Source organism: Aplysia californica, unplaced genomic scaffold, assembly GCF_000002075.1.
Source record: "Aplysia californica isolate F4 #8 unplaced genomic scaffold, AplCal3.0 scaffold01107, whole genome shotgun sequence".
NCBI classification, from domain to species: Eukaryota; Metazoa; Mollusca; class Gastropoda; order Aplysiida; family Aplysiidae; genus Aplysia; species Aplysia californica.
Genome location: NW_004798377.1, coordinates 157,757 through 171,902, shown reverse-complemented (window position 1 = coordinate 171,902; position 14,146 = coordinate 157,757). Strand labels below are relative to the sequence as shown.

The following is a 14,146-nucleotide window of genomic DNA, read 5'->3' as shown; positions in this document are numbered from 1 at the left end:
CGCCTTGTTAAATGCAAGTGAAATTTTACTGCTCATTTTGTAAGCTAGATTTACAGATAAATCATCGATACCGATATTAAAATAAGTATCGATATCCAGTAGTCTTTGCTTACCTACCAGTGCTAGATCTAAAGGGACCGCAATTGTACAGGAGTGCAAAAATAACGCTCTATCTTTCATAGCTGTATACTTAAAGTGTTACAAACACATGAAATAACCCCCTCTCACAAGCTGAAGATATTACGAGTAGTTATGCCCATTCGAATTTACCTTTTTGGAAGCTCATGTTGTTATGAATAACTTGGGGTTCGAAAGGGGATAACACAGGTCAATTTCCGAATGTTTTGCACTCAAATTGTTCTTTGTTCCTGCACAATGTTGTTATTCAAAATTATCAAACAAGCTTATATCAGGTAGTATCATTTCATTCAAAGTCAAGCTCATTTGAAAGATTTTGTATAGAAAAATGGAAATCGTTTCCTGACTATCCTTTCGAGCTCCTTATGTCTAAGTGGGTCAATTTCTTCTATTATTTCATAGGACGAACATCTAGAGATACCAACTTGGCGTGTTTTGAATGAGATGCATGCCTTGGTTACGAACCAACGCAGGCGGTTTTAGAAGGCCACAAACGCACTCAAACTCAGATTGACGCTCACACACTTGACCTGCGTGAATGGGGATCCGAAGCGGGACCTGAACTGAACGGGAGATGATGCTCGGCTGGTGTGCGCTAACCCTCGTCTTGCGGGGGCCGGGTTTATGTCGCCCGATAAGCCTATTTCGGCACCTCGCCTTCGTTCCGGTCCCGTGTTAGTGTGGCTCGGGGTATGCGAGCGGAGCATCATCTCCATTCCATTTGGGTCCCGCACCAGACCCGCATTCGCGCAGCTCAAGTGGGTGTGCGTCAGTCTGCTTGAGTTTGTGTGCATTTGTGGCCTACTTCTAGAACCGCCTGCGTTGGTTCGTAACCGAGTTATACGTTTAATTCAAAACACACCAAGTTGATAGCTCTAGATGTTCGTCCAAAGAAATAAGAACAAAATTGACACACTTGACTTAAGACATGAGGAGCTCGAAAGGATAGATTTAGCCAGGAAACAAGACTTCCATTTTTCTAGACAAAAAATCTTTCAAATGAGCTTGATTTTGTATGAAATTATACTACCTAATAAAAAATAAGCTTGCTTGATAGTTTTGAAGGACTGTTTTGAATACCATTGTGCAGGTGAAAAGAACAATTTGAGTGCAAAACATTCGGAAATTGATGTGTATACATATTATCCCCTTTCGAACCCCTGATCATTTCATAACAACAAGAGCTTCTGAAAGGTTATTCGAATGGGCGTATCTACTCGTAATGTCTTATATATACATATCAGCTTATGAGAGGGGGTTATGAATCATGTGTTCCTAACACTTTATAAATAGAAAGCTATAAAAGATAGATCAAGAGCGTTATTTTCATCATCGATGAACACACTCCCATGGTATTCATAGCGAAAACACACGTTTCCCGGCATGCGCGCTGTACACCAACAGTACACCCTGAGTGACCCCGGCGGCCTAGTGCCCCAAACATCCGAGGTAATCGGTTGCTGATATAAGATTCGCATCTCAGCACAGACGCCGGACAAGAGTTAACAACTATTACTATCAGTGTAGGATCTAGTAATTTGATTGTGACGCTCAAACCCTGGTGGTCCTTCGGGGGCCGGGTTTATGTCGCCCGATAAGCTTATTTCGGCACCTCGTCTTCGTTTCGGTCCCGTATCAGTCCGGCCCCTGGCTCGGCATATCATCGCCGTTCCCTTCGGGTTCCGCATCGGACCTGAATTCACACAGCTCAAGTGTGTGCGTCAGTCTGCCAGGGTTGGGTTGATTTAAATAAGTTGATTTAAAAAAATTTAAATCAACTTGATTTTTAAAATAAAAATCAGTGATTTAAATCACTTTTAAATTTTTTAATTTTTATTCAGTTTTTACATATTTTCACATTCAGAATTCCTTTCCTTGGTTTCATAAAACAGATATACGGTTTAGTACACTAATATATCCATGCTTAAAAGTCTGCTTTCCCTCCTTTCACTGTAAAATAATACAGTATTCAATATACTTTTTTTTCCATAATTGAAATCAGAGCTGGGTTGATTTAAATCAGTTGATTTTTAAAAATATTTTAATCAACTTGATTTTTAAAGAAAAATCAAGGATTTAAATCACTTTAAAAAAATGTATTCAGTTTTTACATATTTGAACATTCAGAATTCCTTTCCTTGGTTTTATTAAACAGATAAGGTTTAGTTGACTAATATAATCATTTAAAAGTCTGCTTTCCCCCGTCACTGTAAAATAATACAGTATTCAATTGACTTTTTTTTTCATAATTGAAATCAGGGTTGGGTTGTCAGTTGATTTTTAAAAATCTAAATCAACTTGATTTTAAAAATAGAACTCAGTGATTTGAATCACTTTAAAAAAATGTATTCTGTTTTTACAGCTTTAAACATTCAGAATCCCTTTCCTTGGTTTTATAAAACAGATATAAGGTTTAGTAGACTAATATAATCATGCTTAAAAGTCTGCTTTCCCCCTGTCACTGTAAAATAATACAGTATTCAATTTACTTTTTTAAAATCATTATTGAAATTAACATTTTCTTTTTCTTTTTAGACAAACACAAGCGCGCGCACACGCACACACACTGTAATAAAATGCAAGTTTATCTGTGCATAATTACCCCCCCCCCCCCTTTCCTTTTAGACTGATATTTTCTTCATTTTTTTGTCTGTAGCCATAATTCACTGATATATATATATATATATATATATATATATATATATATATATATATATATAGCAAATTAAGGCTTTCTTTTGCGGTTGCTTAAATTAATCATAAGTTAAAATAAAGACAATGCATTTTGCACTAAAAGAACATACTTTTAGCAACCAAAAATCCCAAACTGTCGACATTAAAAAAAAAGTAAAAAATCTGATTTAAATTAAAAAAATCTTGATTTAAATTAAAAAAATAACCAACCCTGCAATCTGCTTGAATTTGTGTGCGTTTGTGGCCTACTTCAAGAACCGTCTGCATTGGTTCATAATCAAGGCATACGTCTCATTCAAAACACACAAAGGTGGTTGCTTCTAGATGTTCGTCCAATGAAGAACAAATTGACCCCTGAAAGGATGGTCAGGAAACAAGACTTTCATTTTTCTACGCAAAATCTTTCAAATGAGCTTGATTTTGTATGAAATGATACTACCTGATAAAAATAAGCTTATTCGGTAGTTTTGAATACCATTTTGCCGGTAAAAAGAAGAATTTCAGAGCAAAACATTAGGAAATTGACCTATATATTATCCCCTTTTGAACCCCAGATCATTCATAACAAGAGTGTCTAAAAACGTTTATTCAAATAGACGTAACTACATGCTGATTGACCACGGCGGCCCGCCCGGAACATCCGACGCAATAGGTTGCTGATAAGATTCACATCTCAACGCAAGACACAGGACAAGAGTTCATTTATTTCACTTTAAAAAATGTCAGATTATTTCTAATTCTGTGATGAAAAATGGTGACGACGTAGCTATGGACAGCAAACAGAAATTTCAAATGATGTTTCATGTTTGTAACTTCATATTATTTTGTTACTGAATCTTTTGAATTTGGAAAAAAGGATGTTTTGGTGATTTGTCAGCGATTTTCTTTTCCATATTTATAGGCTCCCACTCCTTTTTCCTCTTTTGATTTTCAAATACTATTTTCCTTATATTCTATGCATGTGATTGTGATTCTGATGTACTGTGTACAGAATGAAAATGACAAATTACTTTCAGCTAAGATTTGTAATGTGATGTCCAAATACTCATTGCTTCACACCAGTAACTGATCCTCAGGTGTTGCTGGCCTTTCATGCAGAGATTGCTTTTTCCGCGTCTCCAGGGTCCCAAAGGGTTTCCCCAACTTGTTCTCATTGTGTTTAGTCTTTCAAAGTTACAGAGGAGGGAGAAGAGTACTGGCAGTTGAATAATTAATCTACTAAAGTTCAGCAAAAATCACATTCAAAAGGAGAGGAAGTAAAGAAGGTCATATTCTGATTTTAGACTGAATCTTGGAGGAGGGTCACTATTCATTTGTTGGTCCATTTGAAGGGTTTTCCGTACCTTGCACATGGTCAAGTGAACAGCTACAAAGTTAACGATAGATTTGGCCAGAATTTATAATCAAAGACTTTTTGGTTCTGGTTTAGCTGATGGTCTACCATGTTTCTGGTTTTCTGGTTGACTTGACACCCCCCCCCCCCTTCCCCCGATTTCTTGAAATTAGTCCCATCTGGTCACTTGCTGTTGAGACTCACTTATCAAACAGTATCGTTAACTCTGCAAAATTCTTTAATGTAAATGACACGACAAAATTTGATGCAATCTTCCCACCCACCACTGCAGTTGTAAAATACCCCTGTCTGTGATCTAAGAATGTGTCACGACACGGTGGAATCAGGCACCTATCAAGTTTTAGATGTATGGAGTTATTGATTTAAAGCCTTGCTTTTGATGAAAAAAACACCTGTTTATATCTTGAAAGTGAGTCAAGATATTTGCTATTGAAGGAGGTGGGGGTTGCCGAGTGTCAAGAGAAAAATTAGTGAGAAAACTGCTGCCAAGGTGTGGTTACTTCCAAAGCTGTAGTGTCCTTGGAAACTGCAAATTCACATTTTGTTGCTTCTGTGACCTGTGAAGGGACTTATGAATGAATACAGTGCAGGTCTTTTATATGCTGTTTTTGGTTTGTTTAAGGTTGTCTTCACTCTGACTGATTTTTCTGAATGACTGGCCAAAATGGCAAGTAAAGATGATAAAGCTGGGGAAGCAGCAATGGCGACGACATCCTCTGAAGAAAAAGCCCCAGCATCTGGAAGCAAAGTGAGTTATAGGGAAAGATACATTTACGCTGAACAAAAACCCCAAATCTTTTTCTGTGTGTAGCTCTCATTTTTTACCGATAGACCGAAAAAAATCCAAGGAGGTTTAATGAAATTATTATTTTTTCACTCTGACAAAATTTCAAATTTCCTTTTTAAATTAAATACCTACCTTGTTTGGTCAGACTGGCTGATGTATGTTTGTCCATTATGTCCAAGGGAATTCAGACGTCCTTAATGTGCTTTAGTTTAACCCCTGCTATCAGTCTTTATCTGCCCCTCAGTATTGCTTCCTAAGATAGAAAAGAAAAGTGGAAAGGTTTTTAAATTTTTTTTATACTTATTTATTATTTGTTTTAAGATAATTGCTGGAGGTGTACAGGTATTATTGCCATTGAGGCTGAGTACACTGCTTTAATCTTCTCAATGATAAAGATATAAAGATATTCTGTGAGAATTAAGGCTGGACTGACCTTCGGAAATCAAACCGGCATGGTATTCGTAATTAGAACCGGGCACTGTAAAACTGGAATGAGCAAGGGAAAATGTGTCCATGAGTGTGGTTTGACATATATGTTTGGTGTGACATGTTGTATCTTTGTTGACTTTTAACTTTCTCTTTATTTCATTTAGATTTTTAAATAAAAGTTATAATTCAATTTTTGTGTGTATATTTCTGCTGTGTTTTTACCATTCCTGTAAAGCCACAGAAAATTTCAGGGACAAAAAATTATCATCTTTTTGTAGTGAAAGGTCTGGTTTGCAAAAAATAAAAAATGCTTTTATGGGGAAAATAGAAATATGGATGCCATAATGTGTCTCCATATTCTAGCCTGCCAATACTGCCTGCTTTGAAACTGTCTTGTTTTCATGGTATGTAGTTAGAGCCAGGCTCGAGCTGACCTGAGGCAAAGCAGCAGTGAAATGGTAAAAAAAAAGAATTTCTATCATTTTATTGTCATGCTCAAGGATTACTGTAAAAAAAACGGTACTTTGTATTTTGTTCAGCGTAAAGCCCGTCAGATAGAGGTAGAGCCACGCACCCCGCTCAAACGTCAGCGAGTTCCTGTGTCGAGGTTCCAGTCACCCCTGGAGGAGCTTGAGCCCCGTTTCAAGCCAGAGAAAGAGGACAAAAAGAAAGACGATGTGGTCACCTTATACAAGAAAAACACTTTCTTGGCTGTCCGTGGTGCCGAAGGTCAGTGTTTGGACATTTCACTTGGAGTTTGTCATTTTTGTAGAGACACAATAAAACAGGTCTCTTGTTGCTTTCAGCTGTTTTAACCCTATTTGTACGTCGTGTTGTACTATCGTATAGATATGACGTGGGGAATTTTGTGCCACCTTTTTCCAAACAGGAAATTTACTTGTTAATGCGATCTGTATGCTTTGGATCAGTCTGTCAAAATGATTTTTTTGAGAAATACTGCAAGTTCCAAAGCGTTCTTCGTACTAGAAGTATTCTAAAATGTGAAGAATACAACCCTGGGTGTACAAAATGACCCCAGGGCGTACGGATAGGGTTAAGATATCGGTCAAATCCTCAAATTTTTAAGATCTGTGTATTCAGTCCCCCTTGTTTCAACATAGAGACTAAAATTGAGTCCAATTAGAATTTGTGTTTAAATGTTTAGACATTTCTCTCAGATTTTGATAAGATGTCAGAGAGTAACTGTTTTCCAGGTTAAAGGACTTTTAGATTATCGTCGGAGAAATTTCTTTTACTGCCTGACATACAATTCTGTGGACAGACTAACCGTTAAAAAAAAAAAAAATCTATAATTTGCAGTACATGTCTGAGCCAAAAATTATGGCATTGAAGCAAGGGAAATTATGATGAATTGTCATTTATTTCATCTCTAGTAAAAATTTGGTTCAAAGTACTTAGATAGTGGGAGGTTGACGGGTGCTCTGGTGTGGTTTGCTCCTACTTTCCTATAAAAAATCTATTGTCTTTATCTCCCCTCCTTTTTTGTGTTTGTTACTCTCTTGCAACACCTGTAATCTTCAGCACTTATATATGACCTTATTGTGTTGCAAGTGCCGTAAAACTCCTACTAAAACTAAGTATTTAGATAATTAGAAAACTGTACTATTCTACCAGTGGTATGTTACTTGCTGCATGGAATGAAAATCCCAAGGAGATGAGAGTATTTACCTCTTGTGTTTGTCTCATGAAGGAAAGGAGGATGTATGTAATAGTCATTGCAATGTGTTTGTTGTATTGTTGTTGTCATCTATCACTTCACTGTGCTTTAGCGTTTTGTTCTGGTGTTTCTATTCCTGTCGTGTCTGTCCGCAGCAGAAATTCACTCTGTGTTTGATAATTGTGCAAAATGGCCGTTGCCTTTTGTTTTTGATAGAGGATGGGGAAAAATATTTGCTTCTAGATTCTAGTGAAAATAGAAATGTGGCAGAATAGCGGCTCACTCGGGATGGTTAGAATAGCGGCTCACTCGGGATGGTTAGAATAGCGGCTCACTCGGGATGGTTAGAATAGCGGCTCACTCGGGATGGTTAGAATCCTGTCTTGTAAACACTACTATCTGTAAATGGAAAAATCTTTGTACACAGAAAAAAAAAATATTGTGGGTGGTTGGCGGGTGCTCTGGTGTGGTTTGCTTCTTCTTTCCTATCAAACATCTATTGTCTCTATCTCCCCCATCCTTCTTTTTTCTGTTTTTTAATCTCTTCTTACACCTCTAGTCTTCGGCACTTATATGACCTTATTGTGTTGCAAGTGCTGTAAAGCTCTTACTTAAACTAAAACAAAACAAAATATTGCTTAATGTGAATCTGCGATCATTTACAATAAAACAAAATCTATTAGAAGCAGTATGCAGAATACTACCTATGTCTACTGGTGTTGGTCATCATGGTCCTCGCGCAACGCCAGCATCTTGGCTCTTGTGACGTATAAGAAAAAATGACGAGCGGTGTACGTCATATAGGTCACAAAGGGGTTAATCCCATAATATTAACCATCAACTCTCATTTTGCTTGCAAATGCAACTCAACAAATGTTCAGGCATTCTCCAAACATCCCAGCGGTATTCCTGCATGTTTTTTCATCATGTTGAATGAGTGTTGTTATAGTTTTTGAACATTTGTGTGAGCCATTGCCCTCTGTACCTCAGTAGTACCTGCAACTTGATGGGCTCAGTGACCGAATGACTGGTAGCTATGACAAGTTCCATTGTATTTTCCCCCTCACCTCCCACCTCCAGGTTCCTTCTACCTGTGTCGCACAGCCCAGAACATCTACAGCACCACCAAGAGACTGCGCATCCAGTGGCTGAGCCTGGAGAAGAGCCCGGACCTCTACAAGTTTGACTATGTGGACAGCACAGAGCTGGAGACGGTCCTCACAGAGATCACCATGGACAAAGTGTCCAAGACCAGCTACAAGCTCCCCGCCAGTGAGCAGAAGAGAGCCGAGAAGATCCTGGACCGGGCAATTAGGGTGGAGCAGGGGATGGCCACCGCTGATGAGGTGGAGGAGGAGGCTCTGGAGGAGATAGAGGAGGAGGAGGAGGAGGAGGAGCCCAGTGATGAGGAAGGTAAGCTGATATATGTGTGTGTCACGACGTGGTGGAAGCAGGCGCTCGTCAATTTTTGGGCGTGTGGCGTTATTGGTGTCAACTTAAAGCTTGTTCATTTGCCTGTCTTTCGATGAAAAAATGACCTTCTATGATGAATAGAAGTGGAGATTTATGCGACTGAAGGGGGTGAGGGTCGCCTGGTTTCTCTCTCTCTCTCTCTCTCTCTCTCTCTCTCTCTCTCTCTCGCTCTCTCTCTCTCTCTCTCTCTCTCTCTCTCTCTCTCTCTCTCTCTCTCTCTGTTCCCCCTTCTTTATCTGTCTCCTCCATTTCTTTATCTCTATCTCTATCTTCTCTCTCCTCCCCCCCCGCCCCTCAGGCAGTTGTGACCTGTTTCCCTGTATTTGCAGATGATGAACCACCCAAGAAGCAAGGTCGCAGTGCGAGGAAGACCCCAAACAAAGGTAGCTGTTTGTTTAGATGTTGAAGCTTAAAAGAAAATTGGATCTTATTTTGTCATTGTGTGTGTGTGTGTGTGTGCTTATGTTCGTGCGTGCTTGTGTGCGTTCATGCGTGCCTACGCAGAGAGAGAGAGAGAGAGAGAGATGCAGACTAGGAGCGGGCAGGAGCCGAGAAGAGTACCCGTTTCTCGCGAGAAATGCCCTTCCCGTCACTTCCCGGCCACTAAACTATTGGTCGGTACCGAGAAGTGATCCCACTCCTTGGCTTGACATAACGAGTAACGAGAGTGAGAGGTGTTGACGGAAAAAGCGGGACAGCCAGCGAGAAATGACACGCAGACAGTGTCACCCATCACCTTGCCATCCTGTGTCTGAAACTGAAAGGGAGGGGAGAGGGTTGATCAGGGCCTGGGCCTAGGTCTCCCGACCTCCCTTCACCGTCTGCGCCTGCTCAACAGGGCTAGCCCAGTTTGAATCCAACCCTCTACCGGCCTTCTCCTACTTGTGAACGGCGCGAGAAGAGAAATTGGTCTCGAGACGAGAAGCACTTCTGCGGTCCCAGCGAGAAGTAGGTCCGCTTTTCGTTGTTCTCGCTCGAGAAGAAAAAAGCGCTTCCTGCCCGTCTTTAATGCAGACAGTACAAGGAATTGTTGGATACTGACATGTATGCTGTGTTTTCTTGGGCTTATTCAAGTTTTACCAGTGTGCCTTTACTGCTGCATCCCTATTTTTGTCTTAGTTTCTGTTCTGCTATGGTTGTGAGTTTTTTGGGGTTTTTAAAAATCTGAACTTTTATGTCTGTGCTTCTGTGTAGAGAGTAGCGGTGCTTGCTAAATGGGTTATTTTATATATTTTTTTGTTTTTATTTTGATGTGTTTGAGGATGGAAATTTGTCAGTCATGAACTTTCTTTGATATCTTTTATTTCTAAAACTAAAAACTTTTTTGTTCAATGAATGAAAATTCTTTGATTTTTTGCCGTTTCTTAAACTAAAAACTGATTATGTTTAAAAAAAGTAAAGTTTGTTTTGACTGCTTCAAAAAAAAAATCCTGATTTCATTTATATTTAAGGATGATTCTTTGATTTCCGCATTTCTAAAGCTAAGAAATTGTTTTGCTTCAATTTAGGGGAAATTCTGTGAATTTTGCCATTTAAAAAATCAATCTGACTTTGTTTCAACTTAAGGGTCAATTTTCAAAGTAAAGGGCTGTTTAATATTGTTTTCCAGGTGGTAGAAGTAAAGCATCAACCCCCGCCAGTAAAAAGAAAGAAAAGGGTATGTACGATGTTTGTATCTATGTGTATGTATAATGTCTAATGTCTATATTTATGTGTCCATGTAATGTTTGTATTTATATGTATGTGTGAAGTTTGAATATCTGTACTGGAACAGCTTGCTTTTGTTTCTTTGAAGTCTAAGTCAGTAACGAGCCTGTCAGAACGTTGTATGAGGGGAAACATCTCAACTGAGGACTTAAATTACAAGAATTAAACTGAGAAAATCTTTAAAGATAGTTAATGGAGGCTCCAAGCATTTCTAATTACTTTTTGACTTAATTCTCTTATATTTATGATAATCGAAGTGCTGAAAAGTGTATCCCTTATATAAAATAATAGACGACTTATGTACAACGGTATGCCTCTTGTCAAGGATTATATTCCCTTTTATAGGATGGTATATTCCTTTTATAGGATGGAATATCCCTTTTATAGGATGGAATATCCCTTTTATAGGATGGTGTATCCCTTTTATAGGATGGAATATCCCTTTTATAGGATGGAATATCCCTTTTATAGGATGGTATATCCCTTTTATAGGATGGTATATCCCTTTTATAGGATGGTGTATCCCTTTTATAGGATGGTGTATCCCTTTTCTAGGATGGTATATCCCTTTTCTAGGATGGTATATCCCTTTTCTAGGATGGTATATCCCTTTTATAGGATGGTGTATCCCTTTTCTAGGATGGTATATCCCTTTTATAGGATGGTGTATCCCTTTTCTAGGATGGTATATCCCTTTTATAGGATGGTGTATCCCTTTTATAGGATGGTATATCCCTTTTATAGGATGGTATATCCCTTTTATAGGATGGTATATCCCTTTTCAGCAGTTTCCCACTTTTTATGTGATAAATATATTTTTAGAGAATGAAAGGGAACCTACCTGTGAAGAAGCAGATTGACCGAAGTCTGGAGTTGTATATTTTTTGTCTCCAGATAGCTTTTTTTAAGCTTGTACCCATATTAAAACTGTGCGGATTTCTCAATATTCAGGCCTAATTATCCTTTCCTATTCAACTTGGCCAGTAACAAATTTTGCACTATATATATAGTTCAACACGGCCACATGTGGTGGAGACACCACTGGCGTCTGCTGCAGGATTTTCGTGGTAGGCTTGGCTGTGATAAAAATACATGTAGATAAGTGACAGTGAGCTGTAGACTCTTTCATTTCTAGTGAGGAAAATGTGTCAGAGCTGGTGTCAGCAGTCAGAATTTATCTTTATTTCCACCATCCATCACAAAAGAATGAACATCAGAAGGTGGCTAAGTGCGGAGGAAATGGAGCAATGTGGACGGCCATTGTTAACAGAATATCACCAGGAAAGGGTTAAAGTAGTCCTCTTCGGTCTTGATGACAGGCAGAATTTTGATTTTGACTTGCTTCATGACCAGTTTTTATAACGAAGTGGCTTGCCGTACTTAGATCTAGGTTTGGCCCTATCGACTCAGACCTGTTAAGTACACAGGTCTCATTAGATCTACATCTAGTAATTATTCAAGTTTAAAGTACATGAAAGTCAGTAAGGCACCTTTTGGGTTTGTCTGAAATACAAATACTTTAGGACTTGCAAACTAAAAATTTCATTTACAATTCAGCCATCAATAATAAGTACGGCTAGCCTGATTGTCTAGACGTCCTTAAGTACGGCTAGCCTGATTGTGTAGACGTCCTTAAGTACGGCTAGCCTGCCAGTCTAGCCGTACTTGTCTTAGGCCCTACTATCATTAGAAAACAAGTCTCATTAGTAATTATTCAGGTTTAAGATACATGCACTGACATGAAGGCACCTGGTTTCGTCTCAAATAGAAATACTTTAGGTTCTGCAAACTAGAAATTTATTAACAATTCAGTAGGACTTTTTTGTGTCAGTCTAGCCATCATATTACAAATAAATACGATTAGCCTCTTCCTTTTTATAAAGGCAGTTGAGACCACTCAATTTGGGTTTTGTCGAGTGATGGTCATCTTTGTTGTTTTCTCTCATATGAACAAAGATCACTGTGGAGCAGGTTTGCCAACTGTCCCAAATTTCATGGGACCGTTCCAGATACGGAAATGGGGAATTTGAGAGAACATTTTTTAGTCTCCACTATATGCCCCAAATTTTGAACTTCTTTTCTGGTGTTGGTCAACTATTTTTGTTTGTTTGAATGAAGTGACAGTACATTTATGTTCGGTGTCCGTGATTGGGTTTTGAAAAGGGGAACTGGAAACACAAGACCAGAGATAATTCTGAAGTTATAAATGGCATTGACTACGGCTCAGACTTTCAGCTCCCTTTTTATGTTGATTTTTGCTTTGGCAAAAGGTTTCTGCTGAAATTTAGAAAGCAAATAGTTTAGTACAAATATTGGCTTGCCAGTTTGAACTTCTGTACTTTGCAAGTCCTGTTTATGGTTGTCTGTTTTGTATAGTGTGTCCATTATACCTGAAATGATGTCTTTTTTTTTCTCAGAGGCAGCAAAGCGACAGAAAGCGAAGGAAAAAGCGAAAGCGAGCAAGCAGAAAGATAAAAAGGAAAGGAAGAAAGGCCCAGATAGAAATTTGAAGCCTAATGGAAAAATTAGAATATTGGAGAAAGATCCATTTTTTGAGACTAAGTGAGTTTTCTATCGTTTTAGGCTCCTTTTGTTTTTTAATTTACCAATTAAAACATTTTTTTCCCACTATGTGTGTGGGTTTCCTGAGAGAAAGTCGTTGGTTTCTGTAGTGAAGGTAGATGTTTTTAACTGTTTTCTCCCCCCCCGGAGTTGGTTAATGTTTTGTTCTTTGGGAGTGTTGCAGAGAGGTAAAGCACAGGTGCTTGGAGGGTGCTACTGGTGGGCCCTAATTCTTTACTCCTCCTCGTATTGCTTCTGTCTGTCTGTCTTGCCTCTTCTCAGAGCTAAATGATAGTTATCATGTCGATATTTTTCTATGTCCTCAACAAACAAGTGACTAACCGCGGGGCAGTGCCACTGACTGAAGTGTCTTTAGGCCATTCCCAGAGGGGGGACATTTCTCGTTCAAGCATAGTAGAATTGTAAATGGGCTGACTCATGTCACGCTTATAACTGTGCCTGATCTGCAACAGGGAACTGCTGCTTTTTCTTTCCTTATCCTTACTATTGTCATTTTCCTCTACTTCTTTTGTATGTTTGTCACACTCTTGTGACCTGCTATTTCCGGGGTGCCTTGATAGTCGAAGCAGACCTTGTGTTGTTAAAGCTAGATAGGTGAGCAGAGTAAGTCTGATTCCCTGTAAGGACTTCTCTGTTGGCACCCACCCCTTGGCGCTCATATGACCTTATGCAGTTGCGAGCGCTGTAAAACCCTCTACCATACAAAACAACAACAAGTGACTACTGTGATGTTGATATGCTTCTCTTTACGTAAACGGACAAATAACTTGTCATGTGCTTCTCTTGGCAAACAAACAATTGCTCGTGGGCGGTTGGCAGGTGCTCTGGTGTGGTTTGCTCCTTCTTTCCTATCAAACATCTATCGTCTTATCTCGCCTTCTTCTTTTTTTATGTTTGTTTCTCTCTTGTAACACCTCTAATCTTCTGGCGCTCATATGACCTCATGCAGTAAAACCTCTACAAAAACTAAAACTAAAAACAGTTTGCACATTTTCATGTTTTGTCTGTTTCTTTCCTCCCACAACGCCCAACAGAGACAAAGTGCCTAAGATCTCGCCTCAAGTGACCACTAAGCTGATCTTCCGGGCGGTCAACATGGGTGACGTGGATGCCCTCAAGGACTTGCTTAACAGGACGGAGGGAGTCTGCCCCGTATGTTCTTCTTTCCTTTTCTTGTGTGTACTTTCTTGTACATGATCTACTCCCCACTGACACAATTTGTACACTTTCTTGTACATGATCTACTCCCCACTGACACAATTTGTACACTTTCTTGTACATGATCTACCCCCCCCCACTGACA

General features: G+C 39.1%; 1 protein-coding gene across 1 annotated transcript in view; it reads left to right on the top strand.

Moving 5' to 3' along the window:
* The window catches only part of LOC101863474 (poly [ADP-ribose] polymerase tankyrase), a gene marked incomplete in the record, with an annotated part of 96,184 nt that overhangs the window by 2,147 nt on the left and 79,891 nt on the right, over positions 1 to 14,146 (top strand). The window contains 7 exon segments of the mRNA XM_013090014.2: positions 4,809 to 4,934; positions 5,942 to 6,131; positions 8,161 to 8,493; positions 8,883 to 8,936; positions 10,163 to 10,210; positions 12,678 to 12,822; positions 13,878 to 13,995. Coding sequence (XP_012945468.1) covers positions 4,851 to 4,934; positions 5,942 to 6,131; positions 8,161 to 8,493; positions 8,883 to 8,936; positions 10,163 to 10,210; positions 12,678 to 12,822; positions 13,878 to 13,995 — 972 coding nt within the window.